Source organism: Symphalangus syndactylus, chromosome 1, assembly GCF_028878055.3.
Source record: "Symphalangus syndactylus isolate Jambi chromosome 1, NHGRI_mSymSyn1-v2.1_pri, whole genome shotgun sequence".
Classification (NCBI taxonomy): Eukaryota; Metazoa; Chordata; class Mammalia; order Primates; family Hylobatidae; genus Symphalangus; species Symphalangus syndactylus.
In genome coordinates this window covers 65,135,580-65,154,096 of record NC_072423.2, presented here as the reverse complement: position 1 = coordinate 65,154,096, position 18,517 = coordinate 65,135,580, and the positions used below count along the sequence as shown (strand labels likewise).

The 18,517-nt window shown below is 42.4% G+C and overlaps 2 protein-coding genes across 5 annotated transcripts in view; both read right to left on the bottom strand.

The window, feature by feature from the left end:
• Nucleotides 1-1,077: 1,077 nt before the first annotated feature.
• Nucleotides 1,078-18,517, bottom strand: part of ABHD3 (abhydrolase domain containing 3, phospholipase) — a 56,679-nt gene continuing 39,239 nt past the window's right edge. Inside the window, exons 5-9 of one of the 4 annotated variants that reach the window (XM_055236646.2) lie at nucleotides 17,426-17,538; nucleotides 11,059-11,232; nucleotides 8,972-9,020; nucleotides 8,729-8,894; nucleotides 1,078-1,929 (exon numbers count right to left, since the gene is read on the bottom strand). In XM_055236646.2, coding sequence (XP_055092621.2) covers nucleotides 1,757-1,929; nucleotides 8,729-8,894; nucleotides 8,972-9,020; nucleotides 11,059-11,232; nucleotides 17,426-17,538 — 675 coding nt within the window. In that variant the 3' untranslated portion in view covers nucleotides 1,078-1,756. Of the gene's footprint in view, nucleotides 1,930-8,728; nucleotides 8,895-8,971; nucleotides 9,021-11,058; nucleotides 11,233-16,985; nucleotides 17,539-18,517 lie in introns of all 4 variants that reach the window. The other 3 variants (XM_055236665.2, XM_055236626.2, XM_055236636.2) reach the window with 3 other exon arrangements.
• On the bottom strand, nucleotides 11,553-13,791 carry LOC129459651 (elongation factor 1-beta-like). The gene has a single exon (XM_055236679.2). The coding sequence runs from the start codon at nucleotides 12,943-12,945 to the stop codon at nucleotides 12,271-12,273; it is 675 nt and encodes a 224-aa protein (XP_055092654.1). The 5' UTR covers nucleotides 12,946-13,791; the 3' UTR covers nucleotides 11,553-12,270.

Genomic DNA, 18,517 nt, shown 5'->3' with positions numbered 1-18,517 from the left:
CCAAATGGTGGCATTTTTAGTAAATAATTTTGTTAATATATATTTTTTGTACATGGTTCTCTCAACGTGTTACCTGAGGAAAAAAGATATGTATTTTATAAACAGGCTGAAGTAACAAGGAGGGAAAAGATGTTGAATAATGTGAAAATTATTATTATTGGCTGGCTAGCCCAATAACCATTGCCAATCCCCTTTCCCTTGCCTGCCCTCACTATGATTAAGTATGTAACTGATAAATTACTTGCTTTCCCAGTCTCTCACTCCACCTGGGTGGCCATGTGACAGGGGTCTGGCTGATGGATGTAAGTGCAAGTCTTCTGGGAAAGCTTTCACTTTCCTAAAAGGGGAGATGTGTCTGGCTCCACTCTTCCCGTTTCCTTCTTTGAACACAAATGTGTCATCTGGAGCTGCAGCAGCCACCCTGTGTTTAGGAGATAACTAGCCACTGTGATAAGGATGGAAGAGAAACAGCCTGGGTCTTTGATGACATTGGTAAGCCTCTGCACCAGCTCTGGCCTGCCCACCAGGAGAATTCTTATAATACAAGTTAATGAGATATAATTTTTCCTTAAGGCAGTGTTAGGTTTCCTGCAGCTGAAAGTATTCTTAATTGGTACAAGTGGTGTGAGCTCAATATTCTGGAAACAGTAAAGCAAAACAGTATTAATGTTTCTTACTAATGCATTAATAAAATTATTTTATTTTATTTATTTTTTTTGAGACGGAGTTTTGCTCTTGTTGCCCAGGCTGGAGTGCAATGGCACGATCTCGGCTCACCACAACCTCCGCCTCCAGGGTTCAAGTGATTCTCCTGCCTCAGCCCCCCGAGAAGCTGGGATTACAGGCACGCACCACCACGCCCGGCTAATTTTGTATTTTTAGTAGAGATGAGGTTTCTCCATGTTAGTCAGGCTGGTCTCGAACTCCCAACCTCAGGTGATCCGCCCACCTCGACCTCCCAAAGTGCTGGGATTACAGGCGTGAGCCACTGCGCCCGGCCAATAAAATTATCATAAATTACTTTCTAGGGATTACTTTCTGGGCCCTTTTAGCAGATAAAAACTCACAAAGGACCAATTTAAAATGGTAGAATTTAATATAATGATATATATGTGTCCACATATACTATTTTAAAAATAAGCATGTAAATATAATCATTATAAAACATAAGTTAGTCCTAATTTAATATTATCAGAGTAAAAGAGCACATATAGAAGTCAGTCTAACATTGTTGCACTTGTCTTTTAAAGTTAGAATACATAAAAGAGCGCATTGTATTTTATCTTATTTCAGTTTTCATGTTATCATCAACTATAAATACCCTTAGGAATGTACCACCTCATAACTTACATTCAAATAGCCAATATTTCTTAGTAGTTATTAAAGTACCATTAAATCACCTAAAACAAATAATCTAAAAAATTACTAGTTTAAATTAAAACCCTGAGGAATTCAAATTTTTTAAAACAATAGTTTTGGTTAAGTGCAATTTCATGTACATACTACTTTGTTTAAGGATGTACTTGGTAAGGCATAGTAAAAATAAAATCTACATAAGTAACAATCTAATACTATATTTAATTTGTTGCTACAAAGTTGTTTTGTTTCTCTAAAAAGTAGTTTTTGCATATCATTCTGGACCTCTTCACCCATCTGCTGGCTTATTTGCTTTATATACAATAGTTAAGATTTGTGCACTAAGCTGAGCTGCCTTCACAATCATGGTTCAGACAAAATGCACCAGAAGAACTACATGTTAAGAGAGTTCATGTCCATGCTCAACCATGGCTTGCACAAATTGCTTGAAGACACGATCCATGTAAGTGGACTGTCTTGGCCAGATTCCCTCCAGAAAACCAATATGGCCTCCATAAGAAGTAAGGACCAAAGCAACATTAGGATTTTGCTTAGCAGTTTCTATTGGAATAGCTTCAGACCAAAAAAAACGTGGCAATAAGAGAGAAGAAGGAGAGAGAAAAATATAATCATTACGTTTTTGTTAGGAAAAGCATATACCTTTATCATGTCTAATAAACAGAAATCAAAACACCATTATATAAATATATGTAATGAGCATAGTTAAATGGAATGAGTCTGACTAACTTAAATCAACTATTTATATTCTTGCAACAGTTCATATATATGGTCATGTACTGCACAATCATTTTGGGAAGAATCAATCCAAGATTGATCTTCATAACACAAAAGTATACATCAAGTCTTATTTTGAGAAATTAAAGTAAGACAATTCAAGGAATGGTGAATCCTCATAATATGCTATAAAATTCCCACTGAGGTGTTACAGCAGGGAAAAAAACTAAGCTTAGCATCTTTGTGAGAGTTAGAAATTCATTAGGTATTATTTTGATTAACTTTACATGATGTGGCTGGGCATGGTGGCTCATGCTTGTAATCCTAGCACTTTAGGAGGCCGAAGTGAGAGGATCACTTGAGCTCAGGAGTTCGAGACCAGCCTGGGCAACATAGTGAGACCCCATCTTGAAAGAAAGAAAAGAAAGGACAGGAAGAAGAAAGCAAGCAAGACAGGAAGAAAACAAAGAGAAAGAAGGAAAGAAAGAGAAAGACAAAAAGAAGAAAAAGAGAGAGAAAGAAAAAGAAAACAAAGGAAAGAGAGAGAGAGAGGCCAGGTGTGGTGGCTCATGCCTGTAATCCCAGCACTTTGGGAAGCTGAGGCTGGTAGATTATGAGGTCAAGAGATCGAGACCATCCTGGCCAACATGGTGAAACCCCGTCTCTACTAAAAATACAAAAATTAGATGGGTGTGGTGGCACGTGCCTGTAGTCCCAGCTACCTGGGAGGCTGAGGCAGGAGAATCACTTGAACCCGGAAGGCGGAGATTGCAGTGAGCCAAGATCACACCATTGTACTCTAACCTGGCAACAGAGCAAGACTCCGTCCAAAAAAAGAAAGAGCTCACGTCTGTCATCCCAGCACTTTGGGAGGCCGAGGCGGGTGGATCACGAGGTCAGGAGATCAAGACCATCTTGGCCAACATAGTGAAACCCCGTCTCTCTAAAAATACAAAAATTGGCTGGGCATGGTGGCGCGTGCCTGTAATCCCAGCTACTGGGGAGGCTGAGGCAGGAGAATTGCTTGAACCCGGGAGGCAGAGGCTGCAGTGAGCCAAGATCATGCCACTGCACTCCAGCCTGGGCGACAGAGCAAGACTCTATCTCAAAAAAAAAAAAAAAAAAAAAAAAAAAAAGCTGGGTGTGGTGGCTCACGCCTGTAATCCCAGTGCTTTGGGAGGCAGAGGCAGGTGGATCATGAGGTCAGGAGTTTGAGAACAGCCTGGCCAACATGGTGAAACCCCGTCTCTACTAAAAATACAAAAAATAGCCAGGCATGGTGGTGCACGCCTGTAATCCTAGCTACTTGGGAGGCCAAGGCTGCAGTGAGCTATCACGCCACTGCACTCCAGCCTGGTGACAGAGCAAGACTCTGTCTCAAAACAAACAAACAAAAAGAGAAAGAGAGAGAAAGAAAGAACAAACGAATGAACCTTATACGATGTTAGATTCCTCAGGCCATCTGTGGATGTATTCAGGATTCAAAAGTATAAATATAATTTATATAATAAAAACACATAGATAACAACCAAAAGGAATGAAATTCTCTCAAATAGTAACAGTGTTTATCTTTGGGCAATGAAACATGGGTGAATTTCTTCTCTGAATTTCTATTTATGGTAAAGACAAAGGAAAAGTATTTAAAAAACATAGTTGCGGCTGGGTGCGGTGGCTCACGCCTGTAACCCCAGCACTTTGGGAGGCGGAGGCAGGTGGATCACGAGGTCGGGAGATCGAGACCATCCTGGCTAACACGGTGAAACCCCGTCTCCACTAAAAATACAAAAACAAAAGTAGCCAGGCATGGTGGCGGGTGCCTGTAGTCCCAGCTACTCCAGAGGCTGAGGCAGGAGAATCGCTTGAACCAGGGAGGTGGAAGTTGCAGTGAGCCGAGATTGCGCCACTGCACTCCAGCCTGGGCGACAGAGCAGGACTCCGTCTTAAACAAAACAAAACAAATCAACAACAAAAGAAAAAAAAACATAGTTGCAGGCCGGGCGCAGTGGCTCATGCCTATACTCAAAGCACTCTGGGAGGCTGAGATGGGTGGCGTGGATCACTTGAGGTCAGAAGTTTGAGACCAGCCTGGCTAACATGGTGAAACCCTGTCTCTACTAAAAATATAAAACAATTAGCTGGGCATGATGGCGGGCACCTGTAATTTCAGCTACTTGGGAGGCCGAGACAGGAGAATCGCTTGAACCAGGGAGGTGGAGGTTGCAGTGAGCTGAGATTGTGCCACTGCACTCCAGCCTAGGAGACAGAGACTGTTTAAAAAAAAAAAACCAAAAAACAAAAAACAAAAACATAGTTGCTGTATTTAATATAATTCACCAGTAATGACAGTCTTTTCTTTTTTTTTTTTTTTTTTGAGACGGAGTCTCTGTCACCCAGGCTGGAGTGCAGTGGCGCAATCTCGGCTCACTGCAACCTCTGCCTCCCTGGTTCAAGCGATTCTCCTGCCTCAGCCTCCCGAGTAGCTGGGACTACAGGCATGCGCCACCACGCCCAGCTAATTTTTGTATTTTTTAGTACAGACAGGGTTTCACCATATTGGACAGGCTGGTCTTGAACTCCTGACCTCGTGATCCGCCTGCCTCGGCCTCCCAAAGTGCTGGGATTACGGGTGTGAGCCATCGTGCCTGGCCTCGACAGTCTTTTCATATGCTCTATAAATCTACCTTGAATATAAACTTTATTTTTATCTTTTTATTTGTTTTTGAGACAGAGTCTTGCTCTGTGGCCCAGACTGGAGTACAGTGGTGCAATGTCAGCTCACTGAAACCTCTGCCACCTGGGTTCAAGGAATTCTCCTGCCTCAGCCTCCCGAGTAGCTGGGATTACAGGTGCCCACTAGCATGCCCAGCTATTTTTTGTATTTTTAGTAGAGACGGGGTTTCACCATGTTGGTGAGCCACCCATCTGGCCTGAGTATAAACTTTAAAAGATATGAATTAGGCCGGGCACGGTGGCTCACGCTTGTAATCCCAGCACTTTGGGAGGCCGAGGCGGGCGGATCACGAGGTCAGGAGATCGAGACCGTGGTGAAACCCCGTCTCTACTAAAAATACAAAAAAAAATTAGCCGGGCGTGGTGGCGGGCGCCTGTAGTCCCAGCTACTCGGAGAGGCTGAGGCAGGAGAATGGCGTGAACCCGGGAGGCAGAGCTTGCAGTGAGCCAAGACTGCACCACTGCATTCCAGCCTGGGCGACAGAATGAGACTCCGTCTCAAAAAAAAAAGATATGAATTAAAGTTTTTTTTTTTTCTCCCATGCTTAGAGGTCAGTGAAAATGTTTTGATATAAGGTCTCTAAATGGATCAAAACCTGGCATGAGAAGTGTTTTGATTTCAGATAAACTGCCAAATTTTATCTCCCTAAATAAGATAACATGGTTGAGGCCAGTGTGGTGGCTCATGCTTGTAATCTCAGCACTTTGGGGGGATCTCTTGAGGCTAGGAGTTTGAGACTAGCCTGGGCAGCATAGCAAGACTGACCGTGTCTTTACAAAAAATGATAAAAAAAAAAAAAAAAAAAGCCTGGTGTGGTGGCATGCACCTGTAGTCCTAGCTGAGGCTGAGGTGGGAGGACAGCCTGAGCCCAGGAGTTTAAGGCTGCAGTAAACTTTTTTTTTTTTTTTTTGAGATGGAATTTCACTGTTGTTGCCCAGGCTGGAGTGCAATGGTGCGATCTCGGCCGGCTTACTGCAACCTCTGTCTCTAGGGTTCAAGCAATTCTCCTGCCTCAGCCTCCTGAGTAGCTGGGATTACAGGTGTGTGCCACCACGCCCGGCTAATTTTGTATTTTTTTTTTTTTTTTAGTAGAGATGGGGTTTCACCATGTTGGTCAGGCTGGTCTTGAACTCCTGACCTCAGGTGATCCACCCACCTTGGCCTCCCAAACTGCTGGAATTACAGGTGTGAGCCACTTCGCTCAGCCTGGCTGCAGTAAACTATGGTAGTGTCACTGGACTCCAGTCTGGGCAACAGAGCGAGATCCTGTCTCCAAATATATATATAATGTGATTGATGCAATAATTACAACTTCACAACTTGGGCTGAGTTTTAGGGGCAAATGAGCTAATGAAAGGTAACAGTTTCTCTACCCCACCCCCTTGTAAGAAGAAAAAGGAAGCTAAAATTCACTGTAAGAGAACTGGGGCCCTTCCATAAATCGACTGTTTAGACAGTGCTCTAAATTTGACCCTTCATAACACTCTAAAGAATAAACCGATAGCCCTAAAGCAAGGCTCAACAAGCTAAGTTCTTATCAAAAAGTGGTCCTGAGTTCATGTCCTTAGCTAGCCATGTCCGTCCCAAGGAAGAACACCTAAAAGTGAACATCTATCTTGGGATCAGGTGTGGGAACTTAAGGGGGAATGGCTGATACTATTTTTGCTTTTCCTTTTTCACCAAACATTTAGAGTGTTTCATTTGCCTCTAAAGGAATTATCAAGAGCCTAAACTTCACACTCTGGATACATTCAGAAATTTCTAACACTGAGAGTTACAGTCATATCAGAAGAACAAAAGGCTGGGCCACATTTGAGTCATGCGAAAGATGCTGGCTGCCTGTTCTCTCAGACTGCAGACAATTGTCTACTATTTCAATGTGGCAAGACTATTTTAAAGGCTTGGGAAATAATAGAAAATAACGAGTTCAAACTTCACCCACGTGGGTAAGGTTAAAATGTTGGGAATTTTTTACTGGTAAAAAGGTCAGTGAAATATAAAAACGCGTAGAGAAATACTGGACTTCCTTAATCCAATGAAAATATGCTAAAACAATCACCATGTAAGTCAACTGATATTAAAGTTCAGAGTTTCATTTTCTAAATTGTGGTCAAGGCTGTAAGTTTCAGTTTCTAAGATTACCTGTGATTAATCATCAATCACACAATAAAATAGGATCTCCTAGAGAAATGGTAGGTAATTAAAAATATATAAATATACACACACATTGGGGATTTTCTGAAAATTTCACAACATATGTGTTATGTTTATAGTCAGAATCATTTTTTAAATGAAGTATTTGGGGGAAATGGTTTTAATGTATTGAGGGGAAAGAGAGAAAAAGTTTTTTTTTTTTTTTTCGAGATGGAGTCTCACTCTGTCGCCCAGGCTGGAGTGCAGTGGCGCGATCTCAGCTCACTGCAACCTCCGCCTCCTGGTTCAAGCGATTCTCCTGCCGCAGCCTCCCAAGTAGCTGGGATTACAGGCATGTGCCACCATGCCCAGCTAATTTTTGTATTTTTAGTAGAGGTGGAATTTCACTGTGTGGGCCAGGCTGCTCCCTATCTTTGTTATCAAATTTCATATTTCTTGACTTAAGAAAGCAGGAAAGTTGGCAGGGTGTGGTGGCTCATGCCTATAATCCCAGCAGTCTGGAAGGCTGAGGCAGGCGGATTGCCTGAGGTCAGGAGTTCGAGAGCAGCCTGGCCAACATGGTGAAACCCTATCACTACTAAAAATACAAAAATTAGCCAGGCATGGTGGCGGGCACCTGTAATCCCAGCTACTTGGGAAGCTGAGGCAGGAGAATTGCTTGAACTCGGGAGGCGGAGGCTGCAGTGAGCCGAGATCGTGCCTTTGCACTCCAGCCTGGGTGACAGAGTGAGACTCCATCTCAAAAAACAAAAAAAAAGGAAAGTAGTAAAGTTTAGGCTGGGTGTGGTGGCTCACGCCTGTAATCCCAACACTTTGGAGGAACCAGGCAGGCAAATTACCTGAGGTCAGGAGTTTGAGACCAGCCGGGCCAACATGGTGAAACCCCGTCTCTACAAAAATACAAAAATTAGCCGGGCATGATGGCACGCACCCGTAATCCCAGCTACTTGGGAGGCTCAGGAGGGAGAATCGCTTGAACCCGGGAGGCAGAGGTTGCAGTGAGCCGAGATCATGCCTTTGCACTCCAGCCTGGGCGACAGAGCGGAAAAGAAAGCAGGAAAGTTTATTTTTGAATAATTTTCAAGAGACAGGGTCTCACTCTGTTGTTCAGGCTGGAGTGCAGAGGCATGATCATAGCTCATTGCAGCCTCACACTTCTGGGCTCAAGTGATTCTCCCACCTCAGCCTCCCAAGTAGCTGGGACTACAGATACACACCACCATGCCCAGCTAATTCATTTTCTTTTATACAGTATTCCAGGGAAAAGGAAAGAATGTTTCTCTTCAAATATGACCTTCTAGTCCAAATATGCTTCACTAATTGAGATATTCAAAGCCACTGTGTTTATAAAGTCTCAAGTTCTCTTCCAGCTTAAAAGGGAAGAAAAACTTCAAAATCCTTCTTTATAGGAATCTCAGGAAGAAGAGGCAAGTGATGACAATATTCTCTTGAGGCAAAAGGACTGTAACATAATCTGTCCAAAGAACAGTGTATTTGATAAGAAGGAAAGGTTATAAAAATGAGAATGAGCAAAACAGTGAGTCATAATTTGTTCTGAGCCTCTCACAATGGACTAGATAAGGGTCTGTGAAAATATTTAAGTGATCTGAGACATTTAGATACTGTGTTATGAGTATCTAGTTTTTTTTTATAATGGAAATGACACATTTTCTTATTACTATATTTCCTTAAAAAGAACAATATATTAAAAGTTAATTCATGTCAAAATATATGCAAATATGTTAATTTTACCATGACTGGGTGAGAAAACATCATCCACAGAATTTAGACACAATACTGGAATTCCTACTGACTTCAGTCTAGGACTCGGACTGGCATCAGTATAATAATCATCAATTGTTTGGTATCCAAACATGACTGAAGTGAATCGCTTATCAAACTCTCTGATGGATTTAGCCTGAAACACAAAAACAAATTATATCTAGTCTTGCCCAAAAGAAGAAATAAAAGTATTAAATAAAGTTTCTCTCCTACCTTCATGACATGATCCATATCAACTTGTTTTACAAACATATGTCGGTGCCTGGAACAAAAGAATTTCGGAAGTAAAAATCAAGGTCATTCCTACTCCATCATACTAAAAAGACTTAAAAACAAATTAGTAAACAGCATACCACAGGGCACAAAGTTGGCACTCAATAAATATTTGCTTAATCAGGTACGGCAGGATTAGTATAATAATATTTGTGCTGAAGATATTTTCTTCAAGTCCTTTTTTTTTTTTTTGAGACAGAGTCTTGCTTTGTCACCCAGGCTGGAGTGTAGTGGCGTGATCATGGCTTACTGCACCTTCAACCTGCTGGGCTTTAGTGATTCTCCCACTTCAGCCCCAGAGTAGCTGGGACTACAGGTGTGCACCACCAAACCCCACCAATTTTGTGGGGTTTTTTTTTTTGTAGAGATGGAGTTTTGCCATGTCACCCAGGCTGGTCTCGAACTCCTGGGCTCAAGTGATCCACCCTCCTCGGCCTCCCAAAGTGCTGGGATTATAGGCATGAGCCACCTTGCCTGGCCTGGTAAAATCTAATCCAGTGTTTAATGTCAACTTCCAGGATAACTATGGTTTTCAGTAAGTTATGTGCAAATCAACAGTATTTTTAAAGTTTATATTCATCAATTCACTTAAAAGTATGTGGTAACTGTCATAAAAAAATAAAGATTATGTGCATTGCATGCCTGTATCAAAATATCTCATGTACTCCATAAATATATACACCTACTATGTACCCACAGAAATTAAAAATAAAAAAATTAAATAAAGAAATAAGGAAACAGAAACATCTCTGCTGGGCGGGGGGCTCATGTCTGTAGTCCTAGCACTTTGGGAGGCTGAGGTGGATGGATTGCTTGAGTTCAGGAGTTAGAGAACAGCCTGGGCAACATGGCAAAACCTCGTCTCTGCAAAACATAAAATAATTAGCCAGGTGTGGTGATATGTGCCTGTAGTCCCAGCTACTTGAGAGGCTGAGATGGGAGGATCACTTGAGCCTAGGAGGCTGAGGCTGCAGTGAGCCATGATCACACCACTGCACTCCAGCCTGGGCGATAGAGAGAGACCCTGTCTTAAAAAAAAGAAAAAAAAAGAGAGAGAGAAAGAAAAAGAAAAAAAGAAAATACACAAACAATTCCAGAGAAAACTAATGCAAAGATAGTATTTTGGTAGTATAAGAGCTGTGAGGGCTGAGATTATCTAAGTGAACTGCATTCTCCTGTCTCTAAAACATACTATGCTCATAAGCACACCCTCAAGGAGCCGTATTATTCAGCAATGAAAATAGTTACTATATTACTTACTATCCAGGAAAGACTTAGGTATTATTAAGATTAGCAACAAGTAGAAAATCCAGGGAAACAGCCCATCGTACCACTTAACACATTCCATACTAACATTTTTAGTCTTTTAGAATAATTTAGAATGGTGATTAGAATAGTAACCTTCAATAGTGTACCTTCACTAAAAATGGGGTACATACTTTAGGGGTTGTACAAGACAATCCACTGGGGTTCAGAAGGAAAACATTACAACTTTTAGCTATATTTTTAACTCATGCTTAAATTTTAACTTATACTTACATTTTTTATTTATATGCACTTACAACAAAGATAGTATTTTGGTACAGTAGTAAATTTATTCAGTGTATAAATACATATACATATACTGGCAGTATTATGCTTTAAGTTTTTTTACTGTTGGGGCATGTAATCAAAACATTTGGAGACAACAGGATTTTTTTTTTTTTTTTTTTTTGAGACGGAGTCTTGCTCTGTCACCCGGGCTGGAGTGCAGTGGCATGATCTTGGCTCACTGCAACCTCCGCCTCCTGGGTTCAAGCAATTCTCCTGCCTCAGCCTCCTAAGTAGCTGGGACTACAGGCATGCATCACTACGCCCAGCTACATTTTTTTTATTTTTAGTAGAGATGGGGTTTCACCATATTGGCCAGGATGGTCTCGATCTCCTGACCTCGTGATCCCCCTGCCTCAGCCTCTCAAAGTGCTGGGATTACAGGCGTGAGCCACCGGGCCCAGCCCTGGAGACAACAGATTTTAAAGGTGACTCACTTGTTAACTGAAGACTGAAGGCAGGTTGTCAAATAGTAATTAAAAAGCAGCCAGTTCAGTGGTTTTTCCAATGACTCTGAGCAAGCGAAGGTGTTCCAACCAACGGAAAAAGTTGCAGCTGCCATCAAAGGAGTTTTGGACCCAATTTTGCCCAGGTAATTTAGAAGCAGCATTCTAAAATGGGGAGAAACAGGAAGCTCAGTGATTAATTTGTTATATCACAGAAGACATCCATTTCTAACTACAGACTTCATGTTAACTATGGAGAAGAAGAATATAAACTAGTGTTTAAGTCCTCTATCCTGGAAAAGCATGCAAGCATCTTCATTCTTTCTTATATTCATATATTTGTCTTGCAGTCGACTATGTGGTAAATGGGACAAATCATAGTTATTCCTTATATATATATATATCCTATGTAGTCAAACATAAGAGAAATCCACCCTAAGAGTGGTTTTTAGACATGACTGCATGCTGGAATCACCCAGAGTTTTTTTGTGTGTGTATGTATGTGTTTTTTTGAGACAGAGTCTTGCTCTGTCACCCAGCCTGGAGTGCAGTGGTGCGATCTCGGCTCACTGCAACCTCCACCTCCCGGGTTCAAGCGATTATCCTGCCTCAGCCTCCCGAGTAGCTGGGATTACAGGCATGCATCACTACGCCCCGGTAATTTTTTGTATTTTTAGTGGAGACGGGGTTTCATCGTGTTGACCAGGCTGGTTTTGAACTCCTGACCTCAAGTGACCCGCCCACCCTGGCCTCCCAAAGTGCTAAGATTACAGCTGTTGCACCAGGCGTTTTTTTTTTTTTTTTTTTTTTTCTGATAGGCTCTGTAGCCCAGGCTGGAGTGCAGTGACACAATCACACCTTAGGGCAGCCTTGATCTCCTGGGCTGAAATGATCCTCCCACCTTACCCTCCCCAGTATCTGGGACTACATGTGTCCGCCATCATGCCCAGCTAATTAAAAAAAAAAAAAAAAAAGATTTTTTTTTTTTTTGTAGAGATGAGTTCTCACTATGTTGCTCAGGCTGGTCTCTAGCTCCTGAGGAGTTTGTAAATGACTACTGGGTCTTATCCTCAGAGATTGTGAGTTAACTGGTCTGGATCACTACCCTAGCTGCCAAGGATCCTTGCACCCTGTAGCAAGTTTTTTTTTTTTTTTTTTTAATCTTTCAAGCTTTTATTTAAATGCCATGATCCAGGATGGATTTTAGATCTTGTTGAAAGCAGCCACATCCATGGACCGCACATAGTCCTCAAAAGCAGTGATCTGCTCCTCCAGCATATCTGTTCCAACTTCATCATCTTCAACTACACACTGTATTTGAAGTTTCTTAATTCTGTATCCCACTGGAACTAGTTTAGATGAGCCCCAGACTAAGCCATCTGCTTGAATGCTTCTGACGCACTCTAATTTCACCATATCTGTCTCATCATCCCAAGGTTTCACATCTAGTAAGATGGAAGACTTGGCAACAAGTGCAGGTTTTTTGGCTTTCTTTGATTCATATTGTGCAAGACGTTCTTCCCTTAGCCTCTTTGCTTCTTCACTTTCCTCCTCATCATCAGATCCAAAGAGATCAATGTCATCATCATCTTTACTATCTGTAGCTCCACTTCCTGTAGTGTCTTCCACATCGGCAGGACCATACTTGCCCAAAGCTTTCTTCACTCCTGGCAGGCTGGCCTTTTCCTTTTCGTAAGACTTGATGTGATTATACCAACGTAGGGCATGACACAAGTTGGCAGGCGGTGGGCCGGACACGGCTTCAAATACTGCCACATCTGCTTGTGATGGCACATACCCCTCGATGTAGCTCTTGTCCGCCAGGTAATCGTTGAGCACCTGGAGGCCGGCGGGGCTTTTCAGGTCTCCGAAACCCATGGTGTCGGCTGTATCCGAGAGCTGGGGAGCAGCAAAAAGAGAGCGCGCAAGTTGTGGGCACCCCACGCTGAAGAGAGGAAAAAGCGCAAGTTTCTAAATCGCTCTCTAGTCTAGACTTTCTGAGTTGTGATAGAACAGTTGACCCCTAAAGTAACTTGTTTTCTCTTTCTATTCCTCTTATTTGTCCTTATTTCCTAACACATATTTTCTTCTTTTCTTTTTGTTCTACTAATTTGCTTGACTCTATGCTAATTCTATTTTGGTAAGAGAGACCATAATCGTGTCTAATCTAAATACACAATGTTGAAAATCTAAAGTTTAACGCTGCCAAGTAACAGGATGATATCCTAATTGTTTCTCATTGTATTTTTTGTACTTGATTTCTTCAATTGTCCAGGTTTTGAAATAGGAGAAATGGGTTAAAATTCTCCCTCATTCTTTTTTCCAGTCCAAATGACTTGCAGGGGTAAATATGATGAAGTTTTAGATGGAAAGTGGACATTTAGCTTTTGAAAATGATCCTTCCTAACAACTGAACTATCTGTATACAGTATTGTGATTCACCAAACCATATATAGGACAATGCTTACTCTTCTGCAAAGGGTTCATTCTAGAGTCCTAGTTTTGGTGGCCCTACTCTTTGATGGGAGGTCAGATATTGTTGGGAGGCTGGTAAAATGCACAAATTGGAAGCGCTTGAAGGGAAACTCAGGACTAGGAAGATTCAGAAGTAGATATGACCAAGCAGGTGGGATACGTCTTGGTTATTACTGAGGAACAAAATGATGCTAAGATGTTATCCCCAAAAAGACTGTTTTACTTCTATAGGAAAAGGACCCTATTTTCTCACCAAAAGAAAAAAACTACAAGCTAAAAAAAAAAAAAAAAAAAAAAAAAGAGAGAAAAATAACCCCTGGATTAAGAGACTTAAAAAGCATACCAATCTCAATGTATAGACTTTTCCTGGCTCCTAACTAAACTAAAACCAAACAAGCAAACAGACTATTTGGGAAATGTGAACACTTACTGAATACTGGATGATAGTTTGAAATTAGTGTTGATTTTGTTCAGGTGTAATAACAGTAATATGGTTTTGTTTTTTTGTTGCTTGTTTTTTAAGATAAACTCCAGCCGGGCACAGTGGCTCACGCCTATAATCCCAGCACTTTGGGAGGCTGAGGCAGGCGGATCACGAGGTCAGGAGTTTGAGACCAGGCCAACATAGCGAAACCCCCTCTCTAATAAAAATACAAATATTAGCTGGACATGGTGGTGGGCACCTGTAATCTTAGCTACTCATGAGGCTGAAGCAGGAGAATCACTTGAACCCAGGGGGCAGAGGTTGCAGTGAGCTGAGATCGCGCCACTGTACTCTAGTCCAGGTGACAATGGGAGACTTCATCTCAAAAGAAAACAAACAAACAAACAAAAAAACACAAAACATAAACTCCACTTTTTTTTTTTTTTTTTTTTGAGATGGAGTTTTGCTCTTGTTGCCCAGGCTGGAGTGCAATAGAACAACGTAGACTCACTGCAACCTCTGCCTCCTGGGTTCAGGAAGTGCTCCTGCCTCAGCCTCCCAAGTAGCTGGGATTACAGGCATGCACCACCATGCCCAGCTAATTTTGCATTTTTAGTAGAGACGGGGTTTCTCCACATTGGTCAGGCTGGTCTCCAACTCCCAAACTCAGGTGATCTGCCTGCCTTGGCCTCCCAAAGTGCTGGGATTATAGGTGTGAGCCACCGTGCCTGGCCTTTTTTTGTGTATGTGAGACGGAGTCTCGCTCTGTTGCCCAGGCTGGAGTGCAGTGGCGTGATCTCAGCCCATCATGACCTCCGCCTCCTGGGTTCAAGCCATTCTCCTGCCTCAGCCTCCTGAGTAGCTGGGATTACAGGCCTGTGCCACCATGCCCAGCTAATTTTTGTATTTTTAGTAGAGACAGGATTTCACCATGTTGGTCAGGTTGGTCTTGAACTCCTGACCTCATGATCCACCCACCTCAGCCTTTTAAAGTGCTGGTATTATAGGTGTGAGCCACTGTGCCCAGCCTTTTTTTTTTTTTTTTTTTTGAGACAGAGTCTCGCTCTGTCACCCAGGCTGGAGTGCAGTGGCGCGATCTCGGCTCACTGCAAGCTCCGCCTCCCGGGCTCACGCCATTCTCCTGCCTCAGCCTCTCCGAGTAGCTGGGACTACAGGCGCCCGCCACCACGCCCGGCTAATTTTTTTGTATTTTTAGTAGAGACGGGGTTTCACCATGGTCTCGATCTCCTGACCTCATGATCCGCCCGCCTCAGCCTCCCAAAGTGCTGGGATTACAAGCGTGAGCCACCGCGCCCGGCCTTTTTTTTTTTTTTAATATGGTGTCTCGCTCTGTTGCCCAGGCTGGAGTGCAGTGGTGTGATCTCAGCTCATGGCAACCTCCACCTCCTGGGTTCACGCGATTCTCCTGCCTCAGCCTCTTGAGTAGCTGAGATTACAGGCATGCGCCACCATGTCCAGCTAATTTTTGTATTTTTAGTAGAGATGGGGGTTTCACCATGTTGGCTAGGCTGGTCTTGAGCTCCTGACTTCAGATGATCTGCCCGGCTTGGCCTCCCAGCGTGTTGGGGTTACAAGCATGCACCATCATGCCTGGCTAATTTTTGCATTTTTAATAGAGATGGGGGGGGCGGTTTCACCATGTTAGCCAGGCTGGTCTCGAACTCCTGACCTTGGGTGGTCTGCCTGCCTCAGCCTCTCAAAGTGCTGGGATTACAGGTGTAAGTCACCACACCTGGCCTACCTTTTAGAGATAACAACTATTTATAAGTGATGTCTGAGATTTGGTTCACAATAATCAGAGTTGGGAGGGAAAGGGGAGGGGGTGACACTGATGAAATGAGATGATCCATGAGTTGCTGGCACTTGGCCCCAGGGGCATCACAGGCTCTATCACAGGGATTACCCCAGTCCATGGGGCACTGGGCATAAGGATCATCCATGGACTGTTTTTGTGTGTTGCATCTCCATAAGAAAAAATGTGTCAAGATATAAAACACATCCCCAAGTGGTAAGCCCACTTGGGATCGCGTCACAGTGCTAGGCAACTAAAAGGGGTGCTTCCGTCTAACAGTTCACAAGACATTAATGTTCAACCAGCCGTAAAGGCTAAATGGTCAAGTTCTGCCTTCAGGCACTGAGGCTTCAATGCGGCATGAATAGACATTTCCCAGAAGCATCTGAATAGAGAATCTGAACCTGTTTATGTAAGCCCTGGCCTTTAGAAAAGCCATGTGTTTATATGATTAAGGGAAAAGTTCAGCTCTCACCCTGTCCTTTAAGGTTCACATTATGGGGGAAAGGAAAGTGACGCTAAGCTCTGTCCATTAAGCACAATTCAGAGAGTCTGCGTGGGTTTTCTCCATTGATTGAGATTTCTTTCTTAGTAGGTCAAGTCAGACCTTCCATGCTAATGGAAGAAATGTATTCTTTTCTTCTTAGTTTTATGTTTATCAGAATCTAAAAAGCTGTGGTTAAAGGCCTGTTTTTAGAGTCTATCATTTGTAAATGCTGTTCATTTTCTTTTTAAAAAAATTAAAAAATTTTTTTTCACAGCCACTGGCTATGGAAAAATGCTGTTCATTTTCAAGTGATTCATGTTCAAGATGTTCTAAAAACTGAAATGACAGATAAACAATTATAAAATTATGAAAAAATATTTTCTATCTTAAGTATTTGCTGATTTAAAAAACTAGTTTTGGACAATGGCTTCAGGAATCTAAAAGCTTAGTAAAATTCCAGATAATAAAAATTTTGGATTTTCTTAAGCTCACCATCACTAGAACAACCACAAAAAACCCCAAAAACAATTAGTAGAAGTAAGCCTAAATAGAAAAGTTCCAAATAAGCCCCAAAGTAATTGCAAGCAGCACAAATGACAATATCCATATGCTTAAAATAACAGCTGGAGTAGGGGGTTAACAAAATTTCAGTTTCTAGGAGAGCACTCCACAGTAGGTCCATTTGCCCAGCAACAAAACAAAACAAAACAAAATACCACCTGGGGAAAAATAATTTTGAAGGCCACTGCAGCTGGAGAGAGCCATAAGTGATTATTTCTGTAACTGGAGTGATGAAAGTCATGCTACAAGTTCAGCTTCACAACGCAGCTCCAGGGATGGCTGGGAGTGCGTCAGGAATCAGAAGGTCAATATGGCAGCCGGTGAGTGATGCAATCGACTTCATGGGCTTCAGACAAGCCTTCAGGCTCACAAAATCCACAGTCACAGAGACCCGTAGTTAAGAAAAATATTAAAATTCACCTGAATTAATTTTTTCCTTCCTTCCTTCATTCAATCAACCGCATTTAATAAAATATGATAAACATAATCAGACATTTATTTAAAAAGTGTCCATATAGCTAGCTTATAGTCCTCTCAAAGAGACAGCCAATAAAATAGCTTCCCTCTCAGAGATTATTTTAGAAAGGGAAAACCTTACCCTCCCATTGAAACCCCTGCTGCCAGGAAAGGAGCAGAAGGGTACAGGCTGTGTACATGGTGAATAACTGTCTCCAAGTCTTCAGTGTTAGCACAACAGTAAGTCCTTGGCGTCTGGAAGTAGTGACAAGTAAAGCACAAAAATTACAATGTGAGGTTAATGATTTGTAAAATGCAGAAATGTAAACAGGAGCAAGAAGTCATACATATGAGAAAATAACCTTTGTTTGCATGTACTGTAATATTAATAATTTATCATTTTCCTGTCTTGCAGTGCACCTATATGCCATTTAAAGTCAGCGCGGTTAGAGTTGGCACTAACAAAAAGACCATGAACATGCAAGGAATGCTTGATGCAGATGGCGCAAGACCAATACAAATACCTTAAATTAAACAAAGTACCATACTCAAATGTGTCTCCAACTTAACCAGAGCAGTTTAGGAAAAAAAGCAGAGAACTGTGCTTTCTATTAAACAAAAAACAACCTGTACCCTCAAAGCCAAAATAACTTTTTTTTTTTTTTTTGGAAAGACAGGGTCTTGCACTGTCACTCAGGCTAGATTGCAGTGGCATGATCACAGCTCATTGCAGCCTCGACCTCCCAGGCTCAAGCAATCCTCTGACCTTAAACTCCCAAGTAGCTGGAACCACAGGTACAGGCCACCACAAACAGAGATTTTTAAAAAAATGTTTTGTAGAGACAGGGGGGTCTTGCTATGTTGTCCAGGTTGGTCTTGAACTCCTGGGTTACAGTGATTCACCTGCTTTGGCCCCCCAAAGTGTTGGGATTATAGGCGTGAGCCTGTGCCTGGCTCAGAGTAACTTTTTTGAGATGGAGTTTTGCTCTGTTGCCCAGGCTGGAGTGCAGTGATGTGATCTCGGCTCACTGCAACCTCTGCCTCCTGGGTTCAAGTGATTTTCCTGCCTCACTCCTGAGTAGCTGGGATTACAGACACCCACCACCATGCCCAGCTAATTTTTGCATTTTTAGTAGAGATGGGGTTTCACCATGTGGACCAGGCTGATCTTGAACCCCTGACCTCAAGTGATCCGCCTGCCTCAGCCTCACAAAGTGCTGGGATTACAGGTATG

Excerpts from the sequence above, each read along its gene's own strand:
- LOC129459651 (XM_055236679.2), bottom strand. The coding sequence starts at position 12,945 with ATGGGTTTCGGAGACCTGAAAAGCCCCGCCGGCCTCCAGGTGCTCAAC.